Consider the following 25,143-nt stretch of genomic DNA (forward strand, 5'->3'; position numbering starts at 1 on the left):
TTATGACATGGAACATATAGACTGAGGGTTTTTTTGTTTTAGGCTTTTTTGATGTATATATATTTTTATTCTTTATTTTATTTGCTAAAACCAGGTACCTCACTTGCAGAGGGCAGGTTGCAGGTTGATTAGCTGATGAGCACTGGCAGCCTGAGAAGCTCCCTTGTAGCCTAAGAGGGAAGTGTGTTTTTCCAGGGTTGTTTTGTTGTTGCTGTTTTCGCTCTTGTTTGTTGTCTTTTCCCTTTCTTTGTTTCCTTTTTTCTTTTACTTATTTTTCTATTAATACCTACTTTATTTCTTTTCCTTCCTTCATTTTTCCATCTTCTATCTTCTGTTGCTTTTCTTTCATTCCACCTCTTCTTGTTTGGTCTTCATTTTTTCTTGTTCTCTTTTTTTTTTGTTTTCTCACTCATATTTCTCACCTTTTAATTCATTTTGGTTTTTTTCAATTTTCTTTCTTTTTTAAAAAAATTTTTCTTCTTTAGTTTCTTTTAAATGTTATATTAAAAAGATATGAGGTCAAAAAAAAAAAAAAAGATATGAGGTCCCCATATACCCCTCTCCCCCGCTACCCCACTCCTCCCATATCAAAAACCTCTTCCATCATTGTGGCACATTCACTGCACCTGTGAATACATTTTGGAGCACTGCTGCACCACATGGACAGTGGTCTACATTGCAGTCTACACTCTCCCACAGTCTGCCCAGTGGACCATAGCAGGACACACAACGTCCAGCATCTGTCCCTGCAGCACCACCCAGGACAATTCCAAATCCTGAAAATGCCCCAACATCATGTCTCTTCTTCCCTCTCCCTACCATCAGCAGCTACTGTGGCCACTTTCTGTATCAATACTACAATTTCTTCTGTTACTAATCACAATATTCCCCAGCAGAACACCAGTAAGTCCACTCTAATCCCTACTCTATTCCTCCATCTTATGGACCCTGGGATGGTTATTTCCAGTCCCCCTCTACATCAAGAGGGGCTTAGATTCCACATGGATGATGGATGCAATTTTCCTACTTGCAGTTGTAGGCATTCTTGGCTCCCTGGTGTGGTGGCTGACCTTCACCTCCCTGTTAGCTGGCCAGCGTAAGTCCAATAAACCAGAGGGTAGGAGGTGCAAGTCTGCTGAGGCTCAGGGTCTGGCTGTCACATGGACAGTCCAGAGATTCAGGTATACACCTACCCAAACACCAACCACAGGTCTGGTAAAAGTAACAGAAGAGACATGTGTAGAAAGGTCATATCTGAGACCAACTCCATTACACTCAGGAACACAAACTCCAAAGTAGGGCCAAGTGACATGGCCAGAGCCATCTGCCATGACCACAGAAACTGTGGGTCTCTGTAGCCCTCAGGAGAACCAGTACCTGGGTTTCTATCTACTTTGGCTATGCCTATTTTCTTTCTTGTTTCATTTTTTCTATTCCAAGTTTTTACTCATATTCCACTGTGTTTTTTTATGATTTTTTACTCATATTACTTATTTTCCTGGCCCTTGTACAGTTCCTCTTCTACCTTTATTATTACTATTACTATTATTCTTTTTCTCTTATTATCTCTTTCCTTTTCTCTGGTCCCAACATATTTTTCGAGGGAACACAGACAATTATAAGGATATAGAATAAGGGGAACCAAGTGCCAAAAACAAATCTTACCACAAAATAAGCAACAAAATAAAACCCTAGAGTAGTAGCCATATGGGGTCAAAGTCCTCCCTCAATTAGAGGTGTAGTGGGCATTACCATCCCAGAATCCTCAGGATTGGGGAATGAACTATGGACTAAAGTAGACTTACTAGTATTCTACTATATACTTATTGTGAGCCTAAGAATGGAAGAAATATCATTGATGTGGAGGCAGTGGCCACTGGAGGCTCTGAGGGTAAGGAGAGGGAGGGGCAGGTGTAATGTGGGGGCATTTTTTGGCACTTGGGACTCATCCTGATTGACATTATAATAACAGATACAAGCCATTATATTCTTGCCATAACCTACGGAATTGAGTGGGAGAGAGTATAAACTATAATCCATACTTAGTGGCAATGCTCCAAAATGAGTTTATCAATTACAGTGAATGTACCACACCAATGAAAGATGTTGCTAATGTGGGAGAAAGTGGGAGCTGTGGGGAGCAGGGCAAATGGGAATGCCCTATATATTCTGTGTAACTTTTATGTAATATAAGTATCTTTAAAAAAAATTTTTTTTTAAATGAAAAGAAAAAAAAAAACTAGATAACCAACTTGAATACATCAGTCAGGATAAACAGACTCCAACAAAAATTTACAAGCCATACCAAGAAACAAAAAGATATGGCCCAGCCTAATGAACAAAAACAGGAGGAGATGAAGAACATGGAACAACTAATCAAGGATGTCCAAATAAATACCATCAATCAACTTAATGAAGTGAAGGAAGAGATAAAGGATATTAAGAAGACACTGGATGAACATACTGAGGAAACTGTAAACATAAACAAAAAGATAACAGATCTTGTGGTGATGAATGGCACAATGCAAGAAATAAAAAACACCCTGGAAACATGTAACAGTGGATTTGAACAGGCAGAGGAAAGAACCAGTGATGTCAAATACAGGACACCTGAAATAAGACAAAGCGTAGAACAGATAGATAAAAAGATAGAAAAATCCAGCAGGGACTCAGGGATTTACATGACAACATGAAACATACAAACAAATTCATTATAGGCATCCCAGAGGGAGAAGAGAAGGGAAAGGGAGCAGAAGGAATAATGGAGGAAATAATGCCTGGAAATTTCTCAACTATTTGAGGGACATGGACATACATGTTGTATTAGTCAGCGAAAGGTGTGCTGATGCAAAGTACCAGAAATCGGTTGGCTTTTATAAAGGGTATTTATTTGGGGTAAGAGTTTACAGTTACCAGGCCATAAATCATAAGTTACTTCCCTCACCAAAGTCTCTTGCCACTTGTTGGAACAAGATGGTTGCCAATGTTTGCCAGGGTTCAGGTTTCCTCAGTTCCTCTCTTCCTGGGATTCATTTCTCTCCAGGATTAGCTCCTCTGTTTTCCTCACAAGGTCAGCTGTAGACTGAGATTCTCTAGGCTTTGCCTCTCTCCAAAAGGCCAGCTGTAGACTACTAGGTGAACAACTCTGTCTCTCTCTCCAGGGCTTCTGCTATCTAATGAGTTATGTCTTTTCCTCTGTGTTCTACTCCTATGTGTTCACTTCTTGGGCTCCCACTCTTAAACTCCAACAGCAAAATTCCAACAGCAAAACCTCCAACTCTGTCCTTTGCCATGTCTTTTATCTGTGAGTCCACACCCACCAAGAGGTGGGGACTTAACACCCTACTAATGTGGCCCAATCAAAGCCATAATCATAATTTAATTATGCCCAGGTACAGACCAATCCAGTATCTATTTTTGGAAATCATAACTATATCAAACTGCTACAAATGTCCAGGAAGCACATCAAAAAGTATACCACAAACAGTATAAATGCTAATAGGGCTTCCCCAAGACATGTACTTACCAAATTGCCCAATGCTCAAGTCGAAGAGAGAATACTGAAAGCAGCAAGAGACAAGAGATCCATCACATACAAGGGAATCTTGACAAGGTTAAGTGCTAATTTCTAATTTGAAACCACAGAAGCAAGAAGGCAATGATATGATATAGTTAAGGCACTAAAAGAAAAAAAAAGGTCAGCCAAGAATTCTGTATCCAGCAAAGTTGTCATTCAAAAATGAGGGAGAGTTCAAAATACTCACAGCTAAACAGAAATTAAGAGAATTTGTCAAGAAGAAATCAGCCCTTCAAAAGAGAGTTCTGCAGGTTAACAGGAAAACAGGAGAAAAAGGGTAGGAAGAGAGTTTAGAAAGGAAGATTATTAATAAGAATAACTAAAAAGATAAAAAAAAGAAATTAAAACAACATGGTATTTATAAACCTAAAGAAAATAAAGCTAATGTAAGTAATGCTTTGACAGTAATAACATTAAATGTTAATGGATTAAACTCTCTAATCAAGAAACACAGACTGGCAGAATGGATAAGGAATATGACCTATCTATATGTTTTCTACAAGAAACTCACCTTAGACCCAAGGACAGATAGAGGTTCCAAGTGGATGGTTGCAAAAAGGATTCTACATGCAAATAATAACAAAAAAAGGGAAGGAGTAGCTATGCTAATACTGGACGAAATAGCTTTAAATGTAAAATGATTGTAAGAGACAAAGAATGATACTATATATTAATAAAAGGGGTAATCTATCAAGAAAGAAAAATCAAAAACATTTATGCACCTAACCAGGATGGCTCAAAATACATGAGGCAAACATTGGAAAAACTGATTGGAGAATTAGGTGCCTCTACAATTAAAGTGGGGGATTTTAATATACCATTATTACTGTTAGAACATCTCAACACAGGGTCAGTAAAAAAATAGAGATCTTGAATAATATGTTAGACGATCTAGACCTAATAGACATACATAGAACATTATAACCAAATACAGAGGGATAAATTATACATTCTTCTCAAGTGCACATGGATCATTCTCCAGATAGACCAAAGGCTAGGCCAAAGAAAAACTCTCAATGAATTTAGAAAGATTGAAATATTACAAGGTAATTTCTCTCATCACAGTGGAATGAGGCTGTAAATCAGTAAGGGGCAGAGAACCAGATTAGGCACAAAGATATGACAGTTAAATAACAAACTCTTAAACAACCAGTGGGCCAAGGAGGAAATTACAAAAGAAATCAGTAACTACTTTGAAATGGATGAAAATGACAATACAACATTTCAAAACCTATATGATACAGCAAAAGCAGTGCTGAGAGGGAAATTTATAGCAATAAATGCCTACATTTAAAAATAAGAAAGAGCTAAAATTAAAAAAAAACTAACTGTCTACCTGGAAGAACTAAAAAAAAAAAAAGACAACAAAATAATCCCAAAGCAAGCAAGACAAAAGGAAATAACAAAGATTAGAGCACAGCTAAATGACATTGAAGGTAAGAGAGCACTAGAAAAAATTAACAAACCAAAAGTTGGTTCTTTGAGAAGATTAAAACAATTGACAAACCCTTAGCTAATCTAACAAATTAAAAAAGAAAGAAGGTGCAAATACATAAAATAAGAAACAAGGAAGGGATACCACCACTGATCCCACAGAAATAAAGAGTATCATAAGAGGATAATTTGAAAAATTATATGCAAACAAGGAGAACAATTTAGAGGAAATGGACAAATTCCTAGAAACACACAAGCAGCACACACATTGATGAAAGAATAAATTTATGAACTCAACAGACCAGTCATGAGTAAAGAGATAGAATCAGTCATTAAAATCCTCCCAACTAAGAGCCCAGGATCAGACAGCTTCACAGATAAATTCTACCAAACATTCCAAAAAGAATTAACATCAATCCTGCTTAAACTCCTCCAAAAAACTGAAGTAGAAGGAACATTGCCTAACTCATTCTATGATGCCAACATTACTCTAATACCAAAGCCAAAGATGCCACAAGAAAGGAAAATTACAGACCAATCACTCTAATGACCCTAGATGCTAAAATCCTCAACAAAATATTTGCTAGTCATATTCAACAACACATGAAACAAATTATACACTGTGACCAAGTGGGTTTTATTCCGGGTATGCAAGGATGGTTCAACATAAGAAAATCAATCAATGTAATACACCACATAAGCAGATCGAAAGAAAAAAATTACATGATCATTTCTGTAGATACAGAAAAAGCATTCAACAAAATACAGCACACTTTCCTGATAAAAACACTGCAAAAGACAGGAATAGAAAGGAAACTTTCTGAACATGATAAAGGGTACATATGAAAAACCCACAGTTAAAATCATAAACAATGGTGAAATTCTAAAAGCTTTCCATCTAAGACTGAGAACAAGACAAGCATGCCCCACTATCACTGCTCATGTCTAACATTGTGTTAGAAGTGCTTGTTGAGCACTGAGGCAAGAAAAAGATATAAAATGCATCCAAATTGGAAAGGAAGGAGTGAAAATTTCACTCTTCACAGATGACGTGATCCTATACATAGAAAGCCTTGAGAAATCAACAACAAAGGTTCAAGAGTTGTTAAATGAGTTCAGTAAAATGGCAGGATATAAGATCAACATGCAAAAATCAGTAGCATTTCAGGACACCAATAATTAACAATCTGAGGAGGAATTCAAGGGAAAAAGTTCCATTTACAATAGCAACTAAAAGAATCAAATACCTAGGAATAAACTTAACTAAAGATGTAAAGGACTTGTACAGAGAAAACTACACAATATTGTTAAAGGTAATCAAAGAAGACCTAAAATAAATGGAAGAATATTCTCTGTTCATGGATTAGAAGACTAAACATCATCAAGATGTCTCTCCTACCCAAACTGATTTACAGATTTAACACAATCCCAATAAAAACTACAAAGGCATTTTTTGCTGAATTGGAAAAGCTAATTATGAAACTTATTTGAAGAACAAGGATCCCTGAATAGCCAAAGACATATTGAAAAAGAAAGACAAAATTGGAGGGATCACACTACCTGACTTCAAAACATATTACAAAGCTACAGTAGTGAAAACTGCATGGTATTGGCACAAGGATAGACATACTGACCAATAGAACAGAAATGAGAATTGTGATATAGATCCTTGAATATATGATCAAATGATATTCTAAAAGGCCACCAAGTCCAACAAAATGGGAGACAATGGTCTCTTCAACAAATGATGCTTGGAGATGGATATCCACATCCAAAAGAATGAGAAAGGATCACCATTTCACACGGTATACAAAAATCAACTCCAGATGGATCAAAGATCTAAATATAAGAGCCAAACCCACAAAGCTCCTGAAGGATAATGTAGGGAAGCTTCCATGAGATCTTAAGAAGAAAATGATTTCATAAACTTTACATCCAAAGCTCAAGCAATGAAAGAAAATATAGATAAATGGGACCGCCTCAAAATTAAAAACTTTTGTGCTTCAAAGGAATTTGTCAAGAAAGTGAAAAGGTAGCCTACTCGATGGGAGAAAATATTTGTGAACTATTTATCTGATAAGGGTCTAATATCCAGCATATATAAAGAAATCCTATATCTCAAAAAGAAAAAGAAAAACAACCCATTTTAAAAATGGGCAAGAGATTTGTATATTCACTTCTACAAAGAAGAAATAACAATGGCTAAAAAGCACATGAAAATATGCTCAACATCACTAGCTATTAGGGAAATAAAAATCAAAGCTACAAGGAGATATCATCTTAACATCCATTAGACTGTTGGCTATTAAATAAACAAAGGACTACAAGTGTTGGAGAGGATGTGGAGGAACGGGAACACTCATTCACTGCTGGTGGAATGTAGAATGGTGCAGCCACTGTGGAGTACAATTTGGCAGTTCCTCAGGAAGTTAACTATAGAACTGTCATATAATCCAGCAATCCCACTGCTGCGTATATACCCAGAAGAACTGAAAGCAGAAACTTGAACAGATATAGAACACCAATATTCATAGCAGAATTATTCACTATTGCCCAAAGTTGGAAACAACCCAAATGTCCATCAACAGATGAGTGGATAAGCAAACTGTGGTATATACATACGATGGAATATTACTCAGCTGTAAGAAGGAATGCAGTATTAACACACAGGATAACATGGATGAATCTTGAAGACCTTATGTCAAGTGAAGTAAGTCAAGCACTGATGGAGAAATATTACATGCCCTCAATAATATGACGTAAGCAAATCGAGCAGACTCACAGAGCTAGGTTTACAGGAAACAGAAGGGAAGTGGAGGGTGGTGAGCCGCTACCCATATGGGCAAAATCTATGATAAAGTGGAAGGGTGTGGTTGGGCAGTTGATGGGCATGAGAGTGGTGCAGTGATGTGACTGGGTTCAGCAGTGCTGGTCTGTGAGGGAGTGCGGGGTTCAGGGATTGGGTTGGACTATCCATGGAACTGGGGGGATGGTTGGAGGAAGGAACTGGTGAACTCTGGGGATTTGCAGGTCTGTGGTTAAAACTACAATGTTGAGAATGTATGTTCTTTTGGCAAATATGTCAGGGGAGGGCTACAGGTGTAGGGTATCAAGTGAATATATGAGATAATGCACGCCTGGAGCATGCGCCTATGGAATATGTAAGTGCTCATCTTGTCATAGTGTCCTGCTATGCTCTCAATTAGAGGGACAAGAATCCCTTGCGATTATAGGCACTGCCTAACAAAAGAAAACAGACCAATATGCCAAGTCCTCAATACTATTGCAAATAAGTATGAATCTTAGTCTCCAAAAATTGAAACTTAGTGGTACCATAGATTCCAAGAGGAGGGGGAGGGAAGAATAGAATAGAATAGATGAAATATAGGGCATTTTTAGGGCATTAGAATTATTCTGCATGATCTTGCAGTAACAGATACAAGCCATTTTAAATTTTGTCAAAATCTATAAAAGTGTACAGTCCAAACTGTAAACCACATGTAAATCACTGACCACAGTTAGTAGCAATATTTCAATATTTATACATCACTTGTAACCAATGTACCATTCATATATAAAATATTAATAGGGAAGAGTGGTAACGGGAGAGAGCATTGAGTATATGGAAATCCCCTATATTTTCTATGTGATTTTTCTGTAACCTAAAGTTTCTTTGAAGATAAAATGTAAAAAATAAGACACTGGGGGAATATACAGAAGAAATTGTCACGTACATACAAGACAACAGATCTTGCAATGATGAAAGACACAATGTAAAAATATTTTATATTATTTCAATTTTTATAAGTTTTTTATATTTTTTAAATGTTTATTATCTCATTTATTTATTCATTTTATTTGGTTATTTTGTTGGCTTTGTTTCTGGAAAGGTTTTGGGTCATAGAAGGGTCACAATATGGCTGGGTAGGATCACAGGTGTGGGGTGTTGGTGATGGAAGGACATGTGGGGAGGGGTGAACTTGGGGCATGCCTCTAAGGCATATGAATTTGTTCAAGTGTTCATGGGACATTGTCTTGGTGAGGGAAAACCCACACAATGACTGAAAGAACATTGAATTCCTATCCTGGGGAGTCCTGATACATTCTCTAATAGAATGGCAAGAATCCCCAGAGTACAAGGGCAGTGTCTAGTAAAGGAAGACTAACCATTAAGTCAAGCCCTTGATATTGATGATTGTACTTATGAACCTTTACTTGTGAAATTGAAATTTGGCCTAGTATTATATAGTGCCTAAGAGTTGCCTCCTGAAAATCTCCTTGTTTCTCAAATGTGGTCATTCTATAAGCCAAACCCAGCATATAAGTGCATTAATGACATGGGGCATGACTCTCAAGGATCAGCCTCCCTGGCACTGAGGGATTATTACCAAGCACCAACTAGCAATGCATCCAGAAAAAGACCTTGACCAAAAAGGGGAAATATTAAATGCAAATGAGTCTTTATGGCTAAGAGTTTTCAAAGTGAGTCAGGAGGTCATTCCAGAGGTTACATATATGCACTATTGACAGGATTTCATTGACTGCCACAGTAAACAGTGCCTCAAACAGCAGGGCTCCTGAGGGCTCTAGAGACATCCAGACACTATAAGCAGGATAGACACGCACAAGAATCCAGCACTCTGTCAGTGGGCCTTACTCTGGAATTTATGTTCTCCCATGCAAGAGTTAGATTCATTTATAGTTTCCTACACATGGGTCTTCTGCCCCTTTTATTTGAACCTATAATTAGCACTATACTTGTTAAATGTATGGCCCAGAGACTTAAATCTTTGCTTGGTTCATGTACCACTTGAGCCCTGAATCTCAGCAGAGTTGCAATACCTACTCTCCAGTTCACTGGACTCACCCAGGACAACTGACAAGGAGATGATGATGGACAACACCCATCCTAAAGAACAGACAATGTCTGTAATTGCAAGCAAGATAGTTCCATCCATCTGCCCCAAGAGATCTAAGCCCCTTCTCAATTAGAGAAAGAGTGTGTATTACCATCCCATAATCCTCAAGATTGCAGAATGAACAATGAACTAAAGGAGACTTATTATTATTCTATTATTATTCTAGCAATGGAAGAACTTTTATCATCAATATAAAGGCAGTAGCTACCAGAGGTTCTGGGGGGAGGGAGCGGAAAGAACAGGTGTAATATGAGAGCCTTTTCAGAACATTGGAGTTTGTCCTGCATGACATTGCAATGGTGGATTCATGCCATTACATATTTTGTCATAACCTAAAAAATTGTGTGGGATAGAGTATAAACTATAATGTAAACTATAGTCCACAGTTAGTAGCACTGCTTCAATATGTGTTTATCAATTGTAACAAATGTACCACACTAATGAAAGATGTCGTTAATGTGGGAAAGTGTGAGATGGGGAGAGGATGGAGTATATGGAAATGTTTTATATAACATTTTTTATGTAACATTTATGTACTGTAAAGCATGTTTCAAAATTTTAAAACTATAAATAAATAAATTAAAAATAAATAAATAAATAAATAAATAAATAACTAAATGCCAAGAATTTGAAACCTTTCTTCTTTGGGTCCCCTAAAGATGAGAAAGGAGTTGAGAAGGAAAGTGAATTGGCTCCACACCCCTATAAATATGGTGTTATGAGTGGCTCAGAGGTGGCAGCTTAGACCGTCAGCATGTGCAGAGCCTTAGTGTCTGTTTCCACCTCAATTAACTGCTTTGCTCTCTGCCCTTTCCTGCCCAAGCCTCTCAGGGCTGCTGCAGACACACTCTGTCCATCAGACCCTTCTGTTCTTGCCCCTTAAAATTACAGAATAAAATGAATGAAAAACAACAGAAAATTGTACCAGAACAGTAGAAATCAACACTGATGTGCAAGAAATTTGGGGGCATATTATGTATTGCAAAGTCACATAAGTTGGAACAAAATGAACAAAGAGAGGAGTTTGATGCATTGAAATATGTGAAAGCTGCTAGCAAATACTACCTTCCTCTGTTAGAAGAAGTAACAGAAGTTAATAAGTCTCTAACAGTCAAACCCCTGGCCTCCTTGACCCATGTGGAGCTGGCCCATGTGCAGTGCTGATGCGCGCAAGGAGTGCCATGCCATGCAGGGGTGTCCCCCGCGTAGGGGAGGCCCACACACAAGGAGTGTGCCCCGTAAGGAGAGCAGCCCAGTGCGAAAGAAAGTGCAGCCTGCCCAAGAATGGCACCACATAGATGGAGAGCTGACACAGCGAGATGATGCAAGAAAAACATGGATTCCCAGTGCTGCTGATAAGGATAAAAGAGGTCACAGAAGAACACACAGCAAATGGACACAGAGAGCAGACAACTTGGCGGGGGGGGGGGGGGGGGGGGGTAAGGGGAGAGAAATAAATAAAAAAATAAAATAATCTTTTAAAAAAATGTTCTTGTGCATATCTTTGTGTCAAAATGAGTTTTCATTTCTCTGAATTTTGCAATGGACTGCTTTGTCTGGTGCTAGTTTTATACAAATATGATTTAATAGTAAAAGACAATTTTATTATAACATATATATATATTATATATAATATAATAATAAAATAATAAGTCTCTGACTTCTTTCTTTTAAATAATATGAACCTGGTGTGGAAGAATCCATTTTTATCATCCCTCCATTAATATTAATAAATATATATATATATATAATAGGACAAGCATGCTGGTAAATGGCAACTGGCACTAGGTCTCTGTGTTAAGATACTAGGAACTGATCATTGGTGTGGGGTGTCAGTGATGGGGTATATATGGGAGGAAGTTCACCTGGGCATACATATAAAGTGTATAAATATATTCAAATGTTCATGGGGTATTAATATTGAATTCCCATCCTGTGGAACTCAGCTACATTCTCTAATGGAACAGCAACAATCCTCCATGTAAGTAGCAATGACTAGAGAAGAAGGATGATCCACTGATGGGCTTTTGATATTGAAAACTATTCTTATAAGTCTTTGCTCTTAAAATTGCAACTTAGCCCAGTGTTCTAGGGTACCTAAGAGTTACCTCCTGAGAGTCTCCATGTTGCTCAAATGTTGTCTCTCTCTAAGCCAAACTCAACATATAAATGCATTACCTTCCCCCCAGCATGGGACATGACTCCCAGGGATGAGCCTCCCTGGCACCACAGGATTACTACCAAGCACTGACTGGTGATGCAACTGGAAAAATATCTTAAATAAAAGGGGGGAAAGGTAAAGAGAAATGAGTTTATATGGCTAAGAGACTTCAAAGTGAGTCGAGAGGTCATCAGAGAGGCAAAGCTTATACACGTCTCAGCAGAATCTCATAGACTGCCAAAGTAGATACTACCCCAAATAGTGGGGCTCCTGAGGGCTCTAGAAACACCCAGGTCCTATGGTCATGGCAGACAGCGCCAGAGTTTGGTGCCTTGCCAGTGTGCCTTACTTTGGAGTTTGTGCTCCCAAGTGTGACATAGTTGGACTCAGATGTGACTTCTCTACACATGCCTCTTCTGTCCCTTTTATTTGAACCTATCATTGGTGCTGGAGTTTATAGGTGTACATCCAAGAGACTTGAATTTCTGGGCTATCCATGTGCCAGACAGGCCCTGAGTCTCAGTGTAGTCACAACACCCACTTTCCAGTTCATTGGACTCACCCAGGACAACTAACAAGGAGGTGAGGATGGACAAACACTACACCAAGGAACCAAGTAAGTCAACAACTGCAAGCAAGAAAGTCCCATTCATCAGTCATATGGGATTGAAGCACCATCTCAATTAGAGGTGGAATGGGCATCACCATCCCCAAATCCTCAGGATTGGGGAATAAAATATGAACTAGAGTGGACTCACTGGTATTCTGCTATAGACTTATTGTGATTCTATCAATGGAAGAAATTATATCATTAATATGGAGACAGTGGCCACTGGAGGTGCTGAAGTCAGGGAGAGGGAAAAAGAGGTGTGATATGGGAGCATTTTCAGGACTTAGAATTGTCCTGAATGATATTGCAACGACAGATACATGCCATTATATATCCAGCCATAGCCTACAGAATACAGTGGAAGAGAATGTAAACTACAATGTAAAATATAATCCATGCTTAGTGGCAATGCTCCAAAATGTGTTCATCAATTGCAATGAGTGTATCACACTAATAAAAGAAGTTGTTAATGCGGGGAAAACTGGGAAGTGTCAGGAGTGGGGCATATGGGAATCTCTTATATTTTTTTATGTAACATTTTATATAATCTAAGTATGTTCTAAAAATAAATAAAAAATACATTAGAAAAAAATGACTCTAGGAATTGATGGAGACCATACCAAACTGAAAAGTGAATACTTGTGTAAAATGGGTAGCTACTACTTAGCTTCAGCCAATTCACCATGCAGAATGCAGACCCAATATTGCCAAATTTTCTAATTTTTAAGAGAAGGTAGATTTTTTGTGTGCATGTTTGCAATCTCCTAAGTTTTAAATGTTGGCCAAAAATACACACACACACAAAATGCTGTATTAGGAGTACTGACGCCGTCCAATATTAGCTGGCAAAAAATTAAACACAAATACAGGCCAAATTTGGCCCAGTGGTCACCAGTCTTTAGCTAAGATTGGTTTCTCAATTCTGACTATAATCCATATGACATTTTAGCTTTTTAAAAATACTACATGCCCAGGCCCTATCCCAGATTCTGATTCAGTAGGTCTGGGATGACTCCTGCACACCAATAAATGTTTTTTTTAAGTATCAGAGTCAATTGTGTTTTCTTGCTAGGCTTAAGAAACATGCACCTAAATAAGGAAATTAAATTTCAAATTACAGCTTTTTTGCTACATTTCCCAAGTTCAATACCATGTTCAGAATATTCTAAGCTTTCCCAGGCTAACTTTATCTGATTCCAACCAGCGTTTTCCTTGAGCCTCAAATAACTGAGTGGATCTCAGAAAGCTGTAACTGGTGGTACACGTGCAAACAATAAAAACTTTCTTGTCCTCAGTTAGCCCAAATGACATCCAATTTGGGCCTTTCTGTACACTGCTTGAAGACATTATAATAGCTGCCCTCACTGAAAGAAACCTGATTTTAAGTAAAAGCCGACAGGAATTTCTTATCCATAAAAATGGTGACCATAGGAATATAGACATTTTCCCCTAAATTAGGGAATAAGAGGAAGCAGGAAAAAGCAGATAAAACAAACTTAGTTTTTACAGATAATTGAGCAGGTAACAGAGGTAAGACAAGTAAAAGAAAGGTCATGGGACAGTAGGATTCCTAACCTGGGATTCTTACCCCCGTCAAAAAAACATGGACCTAAAGTAAATAAGGTTTGAAAGTAGTGCAAGGGTGTTTCAAATTCTGTCCAATAAGCTCCTGAAAGCCCAAGACGAATGGGTCTATACAAAAAATGGAGATAGAGCCAGTGACCAGATCCTCTCTGCATTTATTTGCATTTCAAGCCTAACTTAGAGTCATGTGGTAAGCATGAATTAAAAAAATGAAATAACCATTAACTGAGAAAAAAACTTACAGTAACATCAAGTGAGAGTCAGATGATTGCAAAGCAGGTACCAGTTCTCACCGTTCCAACCTGAAAATCCACAGAGGATGGCAACGATGAACACTGACACCATGGATAAAAATACAACAAGGTTTAAAGTCATTTTCACTTTGGTGATCCCTGAAATAGAGTGTATCATTGGCATCATTGGCAACAGTTTCATCACAGTCATTCATGAGGTCAAGTGGGCCAGGGGCAAAAGACTTCCTGTTGGCGACTGCATTCTGTTCATGCTGAGCGTTTTTAGGCTCTTTCTACAAATATGGATGATGCTGGAGAATATTTACAGTCTGCTATTCCAAGACTCTTATAACCAAAATACAGTGTATATACTTTTCCAAGTCATTACTATGTTTCTAGACTATTCTAACATCTGGCTTGCTGCCTGGCTCATGTCTTCTATTGTGTTAGAATCACAAACTTAATTTACCCTTTGTTCCTCATGATGAAGAAGAAAATCATTGGGTGGATACTTTGGCTTCTGACGTTGTCAGTGCTTGTTTCTTTATGCTTCAGCTTTGTTTTCTCTAAAGATATATTCGATGCATATGTGAATAGTTCCATTTCTATCCCATCCTCCAACTCCACTGAGAAAAAGTACTTCTCTAAAACCAACATGCTCAACTTGGTTCTTCTTTATAACTTGGGAATCCTCATTCCTCTCATCTCGTTCATTCTCTCAGCCACCTGGCTGATCGTTTCCCTCAGGAGACACACCCTACACATGGAAAGCAATGCCAATGGCTCCAGGAACCCCACCATGGAGGCTCACAGAGGGGCCATCAAAATTATCACTACTTTCTCATTCTCTACATTTTTAATGCAATTGCTCTTTTTCACTATAAGACCAATATCTTTGATAACAAGAGTTCCTGGAATATTTTATGCAAAATCATCATGGCTGCCTACCCTGCTGGTCACTCAGTGCTGCTGATCTTGAGCAACCCTGGGCTAAGAAGAGCCTGGACACAGCTTCAGCACCAAGTTCATCTTTACCAGAAGGACAGACTCTGTGACTGGAACCCAGAGAGTACCATAGAACCAGGTCCAACCAGCCATGCCTTTTCTTCATCTAGACCTCTCTTCTCACTCATCTTTTCTCCCCCAAACCTGCCATGGCCTTTCTCCTCTGTTAACTGGATCTTACCATGAATATAAGTTGAATTTTTAACTTAAGATTTTATGCAGAAGCTAGACAATTTGAAGATGGATTTATGAAAACATCTTGACTTACGGTCAATCACACCTTGCCCAGGTGTTCTCTCCACTTTCCTCCTTTCTGACCTTAAAGAGAAGCTAACCAGGCATCTCAATTTTCCTGGGACAGCCTCAGTTTATGGCTGTCTGGCATGATTTTCAATTGAGCACCTCTTTAATTCTCCATGATATCCTGGTCTGGATGATAAATTATATGGCCTTGCTACTTAAGGATCACCCACAGTTAGGCAAAAGGAGGAACAAAGCTAGTGAGGAGCACAGCATGCTGTTCGAGAAGTAGGAAGGAAACCAGGATGCCTAAGGAGAAAAGGGATTCAGGAAAGAAGAATTGTACAAAATTATCAAGAGCTGCAGATGTCTCAAGGAAAATGAAGACAAAGAAAAGGCGTTTGTATTTGAATGAAAGGAGGCCATTCACATTAGAGGAGTGAGGGAGGTGGCATCCAGACTGCAGGAACTTCCAAACAGAGAAGGTAATGAAAAAATGGAAGAAGTTTGTAATTTTTGAAGTTTGTTTGGAGATCCTTAAGCATAGCAGGTGGATAGATAGATGGGCAATAAGGTAAATTCTTTTTTGCTTTTTTTTTTTCAAATGGGAAGAGATAAAGTGAGAAGAGAGAAAGGATAAATGAAGGAAAAAGAGTGAAGTGAGCAGAAGTCAAAGGAAAAAGGAAAGAGACCAGAGTGACTGAATCTGTGTTTTGCATAGCTCCTGGCTCTGTGACAATTAGTGCATGTGGCTCCTGTGCCTCCAGGTTTACCGTGTATGGGTTACCTGAAAGAAACTAGTGGGCATTACCTAGGAGTGGCTGCTTGGGAAGAAGGAAACCATTACTATTCATGGCCACTCGAGTGATATAGTCAACATTGTCTCAAAGGGCTATTCACAAAGTAAGACACCCCACCCCTGATATTTTGGAACTAGGAAATTAGAGATTTGGGATTTTCTTTTATTAGGTCATTTTAAAACCATAATTGCTGAGGAAAATGTGGAAAGAGTGTTATTGATCATACTGAACTCAAGTAATTGACAAATGAAAATGTAAGGTCAGTAGCAAAGGGATCTCAAGTACGTATTTCTAAGACAGTTCCTTATTTCCGTAAAATAAAAAAATAAAATTAAAATTCACACATACACACACACATGCATGCATTCCTTTATTGTTCAGGCAGCTTGGAATTTTAATTGGAAGGTAAAATATTTAGGAAAGAATACAATTTGACAGTTTTCTTAAGAAATATTTATTTATATGACTATTAAAGGTTGGCATAGTTGTTAAAACAAAGCAAATTAGATGTTGAAGTTGTGTTCCAACTTACAAAGAATAAAGAATAATAAATTGTTCATTGTTTTCCAAATAATACATACTGATAAAAACGTATACATACCTACTAAGGGTACTTTACTATATCACAGAGAAAAACAGAAAACAGATTTAAAGTTCCCATTTCATTAATATGAACCATGCCAAGATAACAAACCAGATAATCTCTATATATATTCATTATGAAGAAATATCTCATTGTTTGCAAGAGTCAAAGGCAGGCAACAGCTAACAGGAACTTCAAGGATGATGACATCCCTATCAATGATGTATACTGCCATACCTTCAACCAGATGAAGTGTCTCTTCTCCTTCATTATTTGTATAAAATCCACCTAAAGCTTCTAAAACAGGCCAGAATACTCGGTCACCAAATTCTGTCTTTAGACAGAAATCTGAAGTCTTAAATGAGGACAAAAACTGGACTCTCCTGGACTAAAGTCAATAACCAATGCAAAGCCAGGCTTTCTTTTGTGCCAATCTCTTTGCTGAGACTCACCATGCAGGCTCTACATGGCAACTCCCTCCCATCCCCAAGAAAGGCTGAAAGTTATAGCACAAAAGATTTCCTTTCCCCAGAAAGTCACTCTGGACATTCACCTACCATGTGGAATAGCTAAGGGGATTTTGATTGCCAAGAGACCCTATTGTTGAAGCCCAGCAGAGGCAGGGTGTGCCTTCTTTCCTAATGCCTGGGCAAGTCATCTCAAATGAAGACCAGACTCACAGCCAGAACCAATCTAAGGGCTGTGATGTGAAGGGCACCAGATTGTCCCAGAGTCCAACATGATCTTCCCCTTTCAGGTGTGATAAAACTCCACTGTGATTTCTGCTTCCCTTTTGGGTTTACTCTCTAGGAATTCTCTTTTTTTATTCTCTCAGGTAGTCTTTCTTTGGGGATTCTAGGACAGAAACATCCATTTAATAAGGGAATAGACAGCAATAAGTTCAATCAATCTACTAAAACAAGCCTCAGGTTGGGGTTGGAGAGCAGAAGCCAAGGTCAGAAAGTGAGAAGCAATAATGGAAGAAGGGAAGAAAGAAAAACTGAGATCTGGAGACCACCCATTCAATTTGTCTTTCACCATTCACTCTGAAGAGAAATGAAATCCTAACAATGGAAGTGAGAGAGTTGGAAATTCCTTACATACCCAGAAATACTGGTTTGTGGGAGAGGGAGAGGGGAGGATAGAAAGGCTAAGGAGCATCTCTTCAATGTTTGAAGAATGGGAGAGCTCTCTCTGTGTCCCTCTTCAAAATTGGGAAGGACTTCCCCAATAGAGAAGGTGCAAAACTTGTGGGAAAACGCTCACGTCAGGTGTCTTCTGGGTAGAGATAACATTATACTGTTAAAAGTTTCTCTTAGTAGAAGGAGGACACAAGCAATTTGGAGTCTAGGATGTGCCCGGGAAGGCAAGTCTGGGCAGAACACATCAGTAGATAGACCAGTAGTCTGGGATAGGACAAGGAACTGTGAAAGGGAAGGTGTGAAGGTGTTGCGTACTGAAGGCAAGATTGGCAGAGTAGGAGAATTACTCTACTTACAGCTCCTGTCTAGGTCTTTGGAGATTATCCCTGAAAGAATCAAATCAAAAAATCTTCCAAGAGCTTGCAAAAGGAACATTTCTGGGTGGGACTCTTCACAGTTCAGGGTGTGGCACTGAAAAGGTTCTCTGTCTTGTGACGCTAATCTCTCAACCAACCTCACTGGAGAGAAAAGAAAAAAATATATTTATATATATATTCTGATTTCTCTCTTTTGTTTATCCTTATGTTCTTAGTACATTAGTGTCTTGTGAACATTCCTCCCCAGGTGCATTAGGAGAAATAAGAGAAAAGTGATTTAGAAGATAGTACAAAGAGAACAGAATCAGCAAGTCCCTGGGTTTGGCTGTGATGGTGACAATGAGGGGGCCCAAGAGAAAGTACTCCAAGATAAAATGTTAATGGAAAACACTTGGGGCTGCTTGGGCCACTGGTCCCCCACACAGTCTCTGGAGTTAAGAGACATGGGTAAGACAATTCTCTAAAGAAAAAATAAAAATGTCCAAATAAGCACATGAAAAGATGCTGAATATTGTTAGGGAACTGCCAATCAAAATCACAATAAGATACCACTTCACACACACACACACACACACACACAAAGACAGCTAAACTGCAACAGACAAACAATAACAAGTATTGTTGAGTATGTGGAGAATTAGAACATTGCTAGTGGGACCGTGAAATGGTGCAGCCACTTTGGAAAACAGTTTGGCAGTTCCTCAAAAAGTTAAACATACCAATACAAGTCAACAATTCTACTCCTAGATATATACCCAAAAGAACTGAAAACATGCCCACACAAAAACTTTGCACATGAATGTTTATAGAAGCAATGTTCGTTACAGCCTAAAAGTGAAAATAACCCAAAGGTCCATCACCTGATCATTGGATTAGCAAATATGGTATATTCTTTCAATAGAATATTATCTGGCCATAAAAAGGAATGAAGTTCTGATACATGCTACAACATAGATAAACCCTGAAGACATCATGCTAAGTAAAAGAAACTGGAAACAAAGGCCACATATTGTATGATCTCATTTACATGAAATGTCCAGAATAGGCAAATTCATAGAGAAAGAAACTTGACTAGAAGTTGCCAGGGGCTGGGGGAAGAGAGAAATGGAGAGTGAATGCTTATGGTTATAGGGTGATGAGAATATTCTAAAATTAGTGGTTATAATTGTAAATTCTGTGAATATATTAAAAATCACTGAATCATATATCTTAAACAGGTGAATTTTAATGATATGTTAACTATATTTCAATAAAGCTATGATTAAAGAGAGAGAGAGAGAGACCTGGCTTCGGGTCCTGGCTCTGCTACTTACTGATTATGGGGCATGAGCATTTTATTGACTCTCTGAACCACAGTTTCTGTGTCTGTAAAATGGGAATAACAATAATACCTACCTCCTAGGATTATCTCATCTTGAGAAATAAGTGAGATAAAATATTCAGACCTTGTCTAAAACAAAGTAATTTCTCAATAAATATTACTTCTAAGGATTCAAAAGGTAATGGATTCACTAATCCCAAAGGTTTATAAAATAGATAGATAAATAAATAGATGATACATATAGATAGATGATGTCTAGATAGATAGATAGATAGATAGATAGATAAATAGATAGATAGATAATAGAATGATATGGCAAATGGAGCAAAATGTTAAAAGTTGGTGGCTCTGGGTATCTGGGTGGTGGTATGTTGGAATTCTCGCATAGGTTTTTATTACTTTTGCAACTGTCCTGTAAAATCTGAAATTATTTCAAAAAAAATTTTTTTAACTGATGACTGGTTGATTGTGAGAAAGGAAAACAGCTGGAGAACAGGAATATGAGGGAAGCCTACATTTTACTCTTTTGTGTTACATTAGTTTTAAAAACTGCATATACATATTATCTCTCTTGATAATTCTTTAAACATTAAAAAACAAAAAGTAATGGAAGTGAAGCTAAGAGGCAAGTATTCTGGAATACAGATATTCAAAGCAGTCCAGGTACAAAAATGCCTGAGGGCTTTTACAGTCTTATAGCCTGAGGGGCAGAACATGGCCTCTGGTTCAACAGCAGCTCAATAACGTGAGTGGCAGAGGAACCGAGAGGTGCCCTGCCCCGTTCAGCTCCCACATACCCTTCTGAAAGCACAGAAAAACACCTAGTATTCCACGTTTAATGCCTGGCAATTATTTGAGTGTCTATTTTGAACAAAGCAGGCCCCTAGGTCGAGGATCAGCAATCTTCTGTAAAGAGCAGATAATAGATATTTTAGGCTTTGCAGACCATATGCTGTGTCTGTAGCAACTCCTCAACCCTTCTGCAGTAGGGTAAAAGCTGCCACAGGCAATATGTAAATGAGTGGGCATGGCTATGTTCCAATAAAATTTTATTTATGGACACTGAAATTTGAATTTCATATCATTTTCACCTGTCATGAAATATTATTCTCTTTTGATTTTCTTTCAACCATTTAAAAATGCAAAAACCATTCTTGGCCCTTGTATACAAAAGCAAGTGACCAGCTGAATTTGGCCCACAAACTACAGTGTGCTAACTGCACTCAGTATGCTCTCCAAACCTAGGCAGAGTATGCCACCAAACCCCAGTTATGTTTCACTGTGAACCAGGAAAACTTACGAGGACAACATTTTACATGTTTGACCATTGCAACGTTCCCACTATTGTTGCCACTTTTAATCATTTCCCCCCATCTTCCCCCATCCCTTTACAGTCCCTAAAGCACAATCCTTTAGTTCTCTGTAAAAACAAAAAACTAAAACTAATGCACTAGTCCCCCATCCACCATCACCACCAGCACCATGCTGCTAAGGACAAGGACAGATACAGAGCCCCAAATTTGTTCTTAACTAAATTTGTGAAAGATACTACCCTGAAGCTACTCAATCAATAACAATGACTAAAAAGTGGTAAACAGATTCCTATAGGGTGCTTGAGAATGTTTTGAAGGCTACATCTCTTGCTTGGAAATAATCATGCCTCCATAAACCTTCACTGGCAGAAGCAGAACACGAGGCTGTAGGTTTTCCTCGTGGATCTGATCCCACATGGAAATGTTTAAATTGTTGAGTTCTTTTTAAACAATGAAGCAACTGACTGGTTTATCATATGGTGATGGGAAAGGCCTAGAGTCTCTATGACACACAGAAAGAACCTAGACTTTGGTGTCAAAGACCTAGATTTGAGTTCCCATTCTGGGTGATCGTGGAAAAGTCACTTAACCTTTCTCAACCTCAGTTTCTCCATCTGGAAAACAGAGGTAATCATAATGTCTACTTCCCAGAGTGGTTGTGAGGTTTATAGGAAATAATAAATATGCTTGTAATAAACTGTAAACCACCGTACAAATATTAGTGCAAAAATTACTCATTCAGCAAAAATTTATTGAGCATATGACTAAGCACTGGACTAGGTGCTGAGAACTGAGAATTCAAATATTAAGACAACAAAATTTTCACCTTCCAAGAAATTGCAGACTGGGAAGGAACAACCCATTAAATTACAGTGTGGGAAACTCTCCAGTGGAAGACTGCGTATTGTGCCATCAGGGATGTACCTCAAACTTCACTTGTTCACAGTTGAAACTCCTCCCCTCAAGAATGAAATCTGATCTTCTTCCTTTATCTCCTTTGAGAAAACAAAACCAAAAGCAAACACTCTCTCTGAAGTTTAGTCTCACTGGACCAGTTAGGAAAAACCAAGACTGAGAAAGGACGAACTTTTCCACTGAATATCCTTCAGGATTGTGATCAGAGCCTGAGGATGCAAAACAGAAAAGGGTCTCATTACATTCAGTCATCCCCAGGGAAATCTGCTGTTTACATCTCCTGCCTAGAACTCTCGGAGACTGCAAATAAATCCATGGTTTATTCAAACCAGATGTTGAATAAATTGTGGCTGGTGACCCTGAGTGCAGCTGGGACTGTGAGTGATAAAAATGTTTTGCAGAAAGGGGCAATGGGACTCTTATAAGAAGACAGGAGACCGCATCGGATTCCAGTCTGGTTTCTTCTCTGGTTTCTTCTCTTACCTCTTCTCAGTGAAATATGATCAAACATTCATTCTACATATAAAGGTAGTGAGAAAAATTTGCTTGCCTTTGGATTCCAAGTCCCAGAAAATGCCATGGAAAATGAACACTATCATTTGGATGCCTTGCCTAGGCCCTGCAATCACACTCCCACATTTCTTCCTAGCCCTGACCTGGCTCCCCAAGGCACAATGGAACAGCTGCTGGGAGGGTTCTGTGGGGAAGGGGCTGAGAACACTGGATTTTTTATTTGCTGAAACTGGAGATAGAAGGAGCCAGGTTTAAGTCCTCAGATTCCTTTCCCAGCAGTGGGCCTATCCCAGATTCCCTGTTAGCTTGAGGAGTGTCATAACTGGCAATGGGATCAGGAAATACAAAGGGAGGAAAGCATCTTCTCTTGCATTCTTTGAGTGTGTAGAAAGTTCAACCGGGAATAGATAAAAGCAAAGGTAAACACAGGTGGTAAAGAGATTCAGGCTCCAGAAAGCAAAGGTTGTGTGACTCTGCAGTGCTCTGATTTAGGTGTGTTTTAAACACCTAAAGGGCCCCGCCAGTGCCCAGAGAACCTCAGTGAATAAGCCCCAAAGTAGAAGCTGCAAACCTGAAAGTCAATTTACACATTGCGATCTGCTCTCCAAGCTGCTTTTGCCTTTACCTTTCACAAAAAGAAAATATTCATCACATTGGGAGACTAACTCATCTCTCTATTCCCCTGAAACCCTTACCCCAGGAACTCATTCATAGTGCAACATAACAAATGCAAATTGAATCAATCAATTAAAAATAGCAAGATGAGCAACTAGGTAAAGTTATTAGTGCTGAAGTACATTGTTAGCTACATGTTTATATTTTATATTTATATTTTTGACTCACTTGTCAATTCTTCTTAACAATTAGAGCCTAAAATGTATTCAACTTTATGTGAGATTTATCTTAATATAACAAAATTAAATATCACAAAATACTGTTAAATTGGAGATTGCTTTACCTTTTCATTAACTAATCAAATTGCTAAATAATTTTAAATGCCTTTGTCTTTTTACCTTTTCATGAGTTAACTAATTAATTCCTGTGTCTGCATTCTAATAGTTAAGAGTATAATATGCTCATCCAGGCACTGATCATATTAATTCTACTTGCTGACAGAAGTTTTTGTTTTTGTTTTTGTTTTCTGAAGGCTCAGTAAATGAAGAATATGTCTGGCAAGTACTGCTTTGAGGAAGTTATTTGGAAAAGTCAAATCCTATGGAAACAAACACTATCTGAAAAATACCAAAATATATATCATTCTTCTGGTAAAGGTTTATATATTTTCATATATTTCCTCAAATTTTCTTAGTCATGGATGACTTGGACATGAAAAATAAAAATCAACTCAAAGAAGCAGGAGTAAAAGGGAAAATTTTTTATATGATTCAGGGGCTCTCATGGTCCCCATTAAGTTAGTTGCAGGAAATAAGGCTGCGCTCCATGAAAACTGGAAAATCATTAGGCGGTCTCTCTCTCTCTCTCTCTCTCTCTCTCTCTCTCTCTCTCTCTCTCTCTCTCTCTCTCTCTCCTTTGCTCTCTCCCATACACAAACACACACACACACATACATGCCCTCAACTCTCTCACTAAACAGTCTTTAATCTCTCTTTCTCTCTCTGCATCTGTTCCAGGCTCCTCCCTTCAAATCCCTTCCACTGGAAGAACGGTCATTTTTCCATTTTCCCTGATAATTCCAGTTTGCCTGTAGTTTGAGGTTACCATGGTCCCACTCTAAGCAATCTTACAACCCAGTATGCAATACTGTCTGTGGTTTCTGTTCCTTTTAGTTGAAATTCTCATATGATAACCTCACCAGCCCATCTTGAATTAGGTGTCTACTCCTGGTCTAAGGAATTAAAATCAAGAATCCAGATGATATTATCTGAAGCATTATTCCTTCAGGAAGGGCTGTGGAGACATTTCAGTAAATGGGAACATGGGCTGGGATTCCAAACATATATCTTCCCCACCATGAATTCTGTGGGAAATAAACCTCAGGTGTATTCTTATTACACATTATAATATAAATATAGGTTGATAGATTACACTTATAATAACATTGTAATATCTCTCTCAGTTGTTTTTCCTAACTATATTCAATATGAATAAAGGATTTTCTTTTCCCAATTAGGAGTGTGTATGTGTGTGTTTTCTGGAAGAGGTAGGGGCTGAAATTTTAGCACTGTGACTGTGTCCTTTCTCCTAAATGCCACTGTCATTCTTGGTCTGTGATTTGATTCCTTCCAATTGGCCCAAATGTGTTGGTTCTCTGAATTTTACTCTTCCAAATCTGTTTGCCCATCTCAACCATCTTTGAGGCAGATCCTGCTGTGTTTATCTTAAATTCCTCAAAATGGTTCTGCTTGGGTTTTTTGTGGGTTTTTTTGTCTAACTCATCATTTTTAATTTGTGCTCT

The 25,143-nt window shown here is 38.3% G+C and overlaps 1 protein-coding gene and 1 long non-coding RNA gene across 2 annotated transcripts in view; one reads left to right on the plus strand and one right to left on the minus strand.

Moving 5' to 3' along the window:
* Positions 1-25,143, minus strand: part of LOC139439043 (uncharacterized) — an 85,995-nt gene that overhangs the window by 48,311 nt on the left and 12,541 nt on the right. The gene's annotated exons all lie outside the window — the stretch shown is intronic.
* Positions 14,605-15,709, plus strand: TAS2R40 (taste 2 receptor member 40). The gene is given in 3 exon segments (XM_012531219.1): positions 14,605-14,947; positions 14,950-15,345; positions 15,348-15,709. Coding segments are annotated over 3 exon segments (1,101 nt in total).

The sequence above is a fragment of the Dasypus novemcinctus genome, chromosome 5, assembly GCF_030445035.2.
Source record: "Dasypus novemcinctus isolate mDasNov1 chromosome 5, mDasNov1.1.hap2, whole genome shotgun sequence".
Lineage (NCBI taxonomy): Eukaryota > Metazoa > Chordata > Mammalia > Cingulata > Dasypodidae > Dasypus > Dasypus novemcinctus.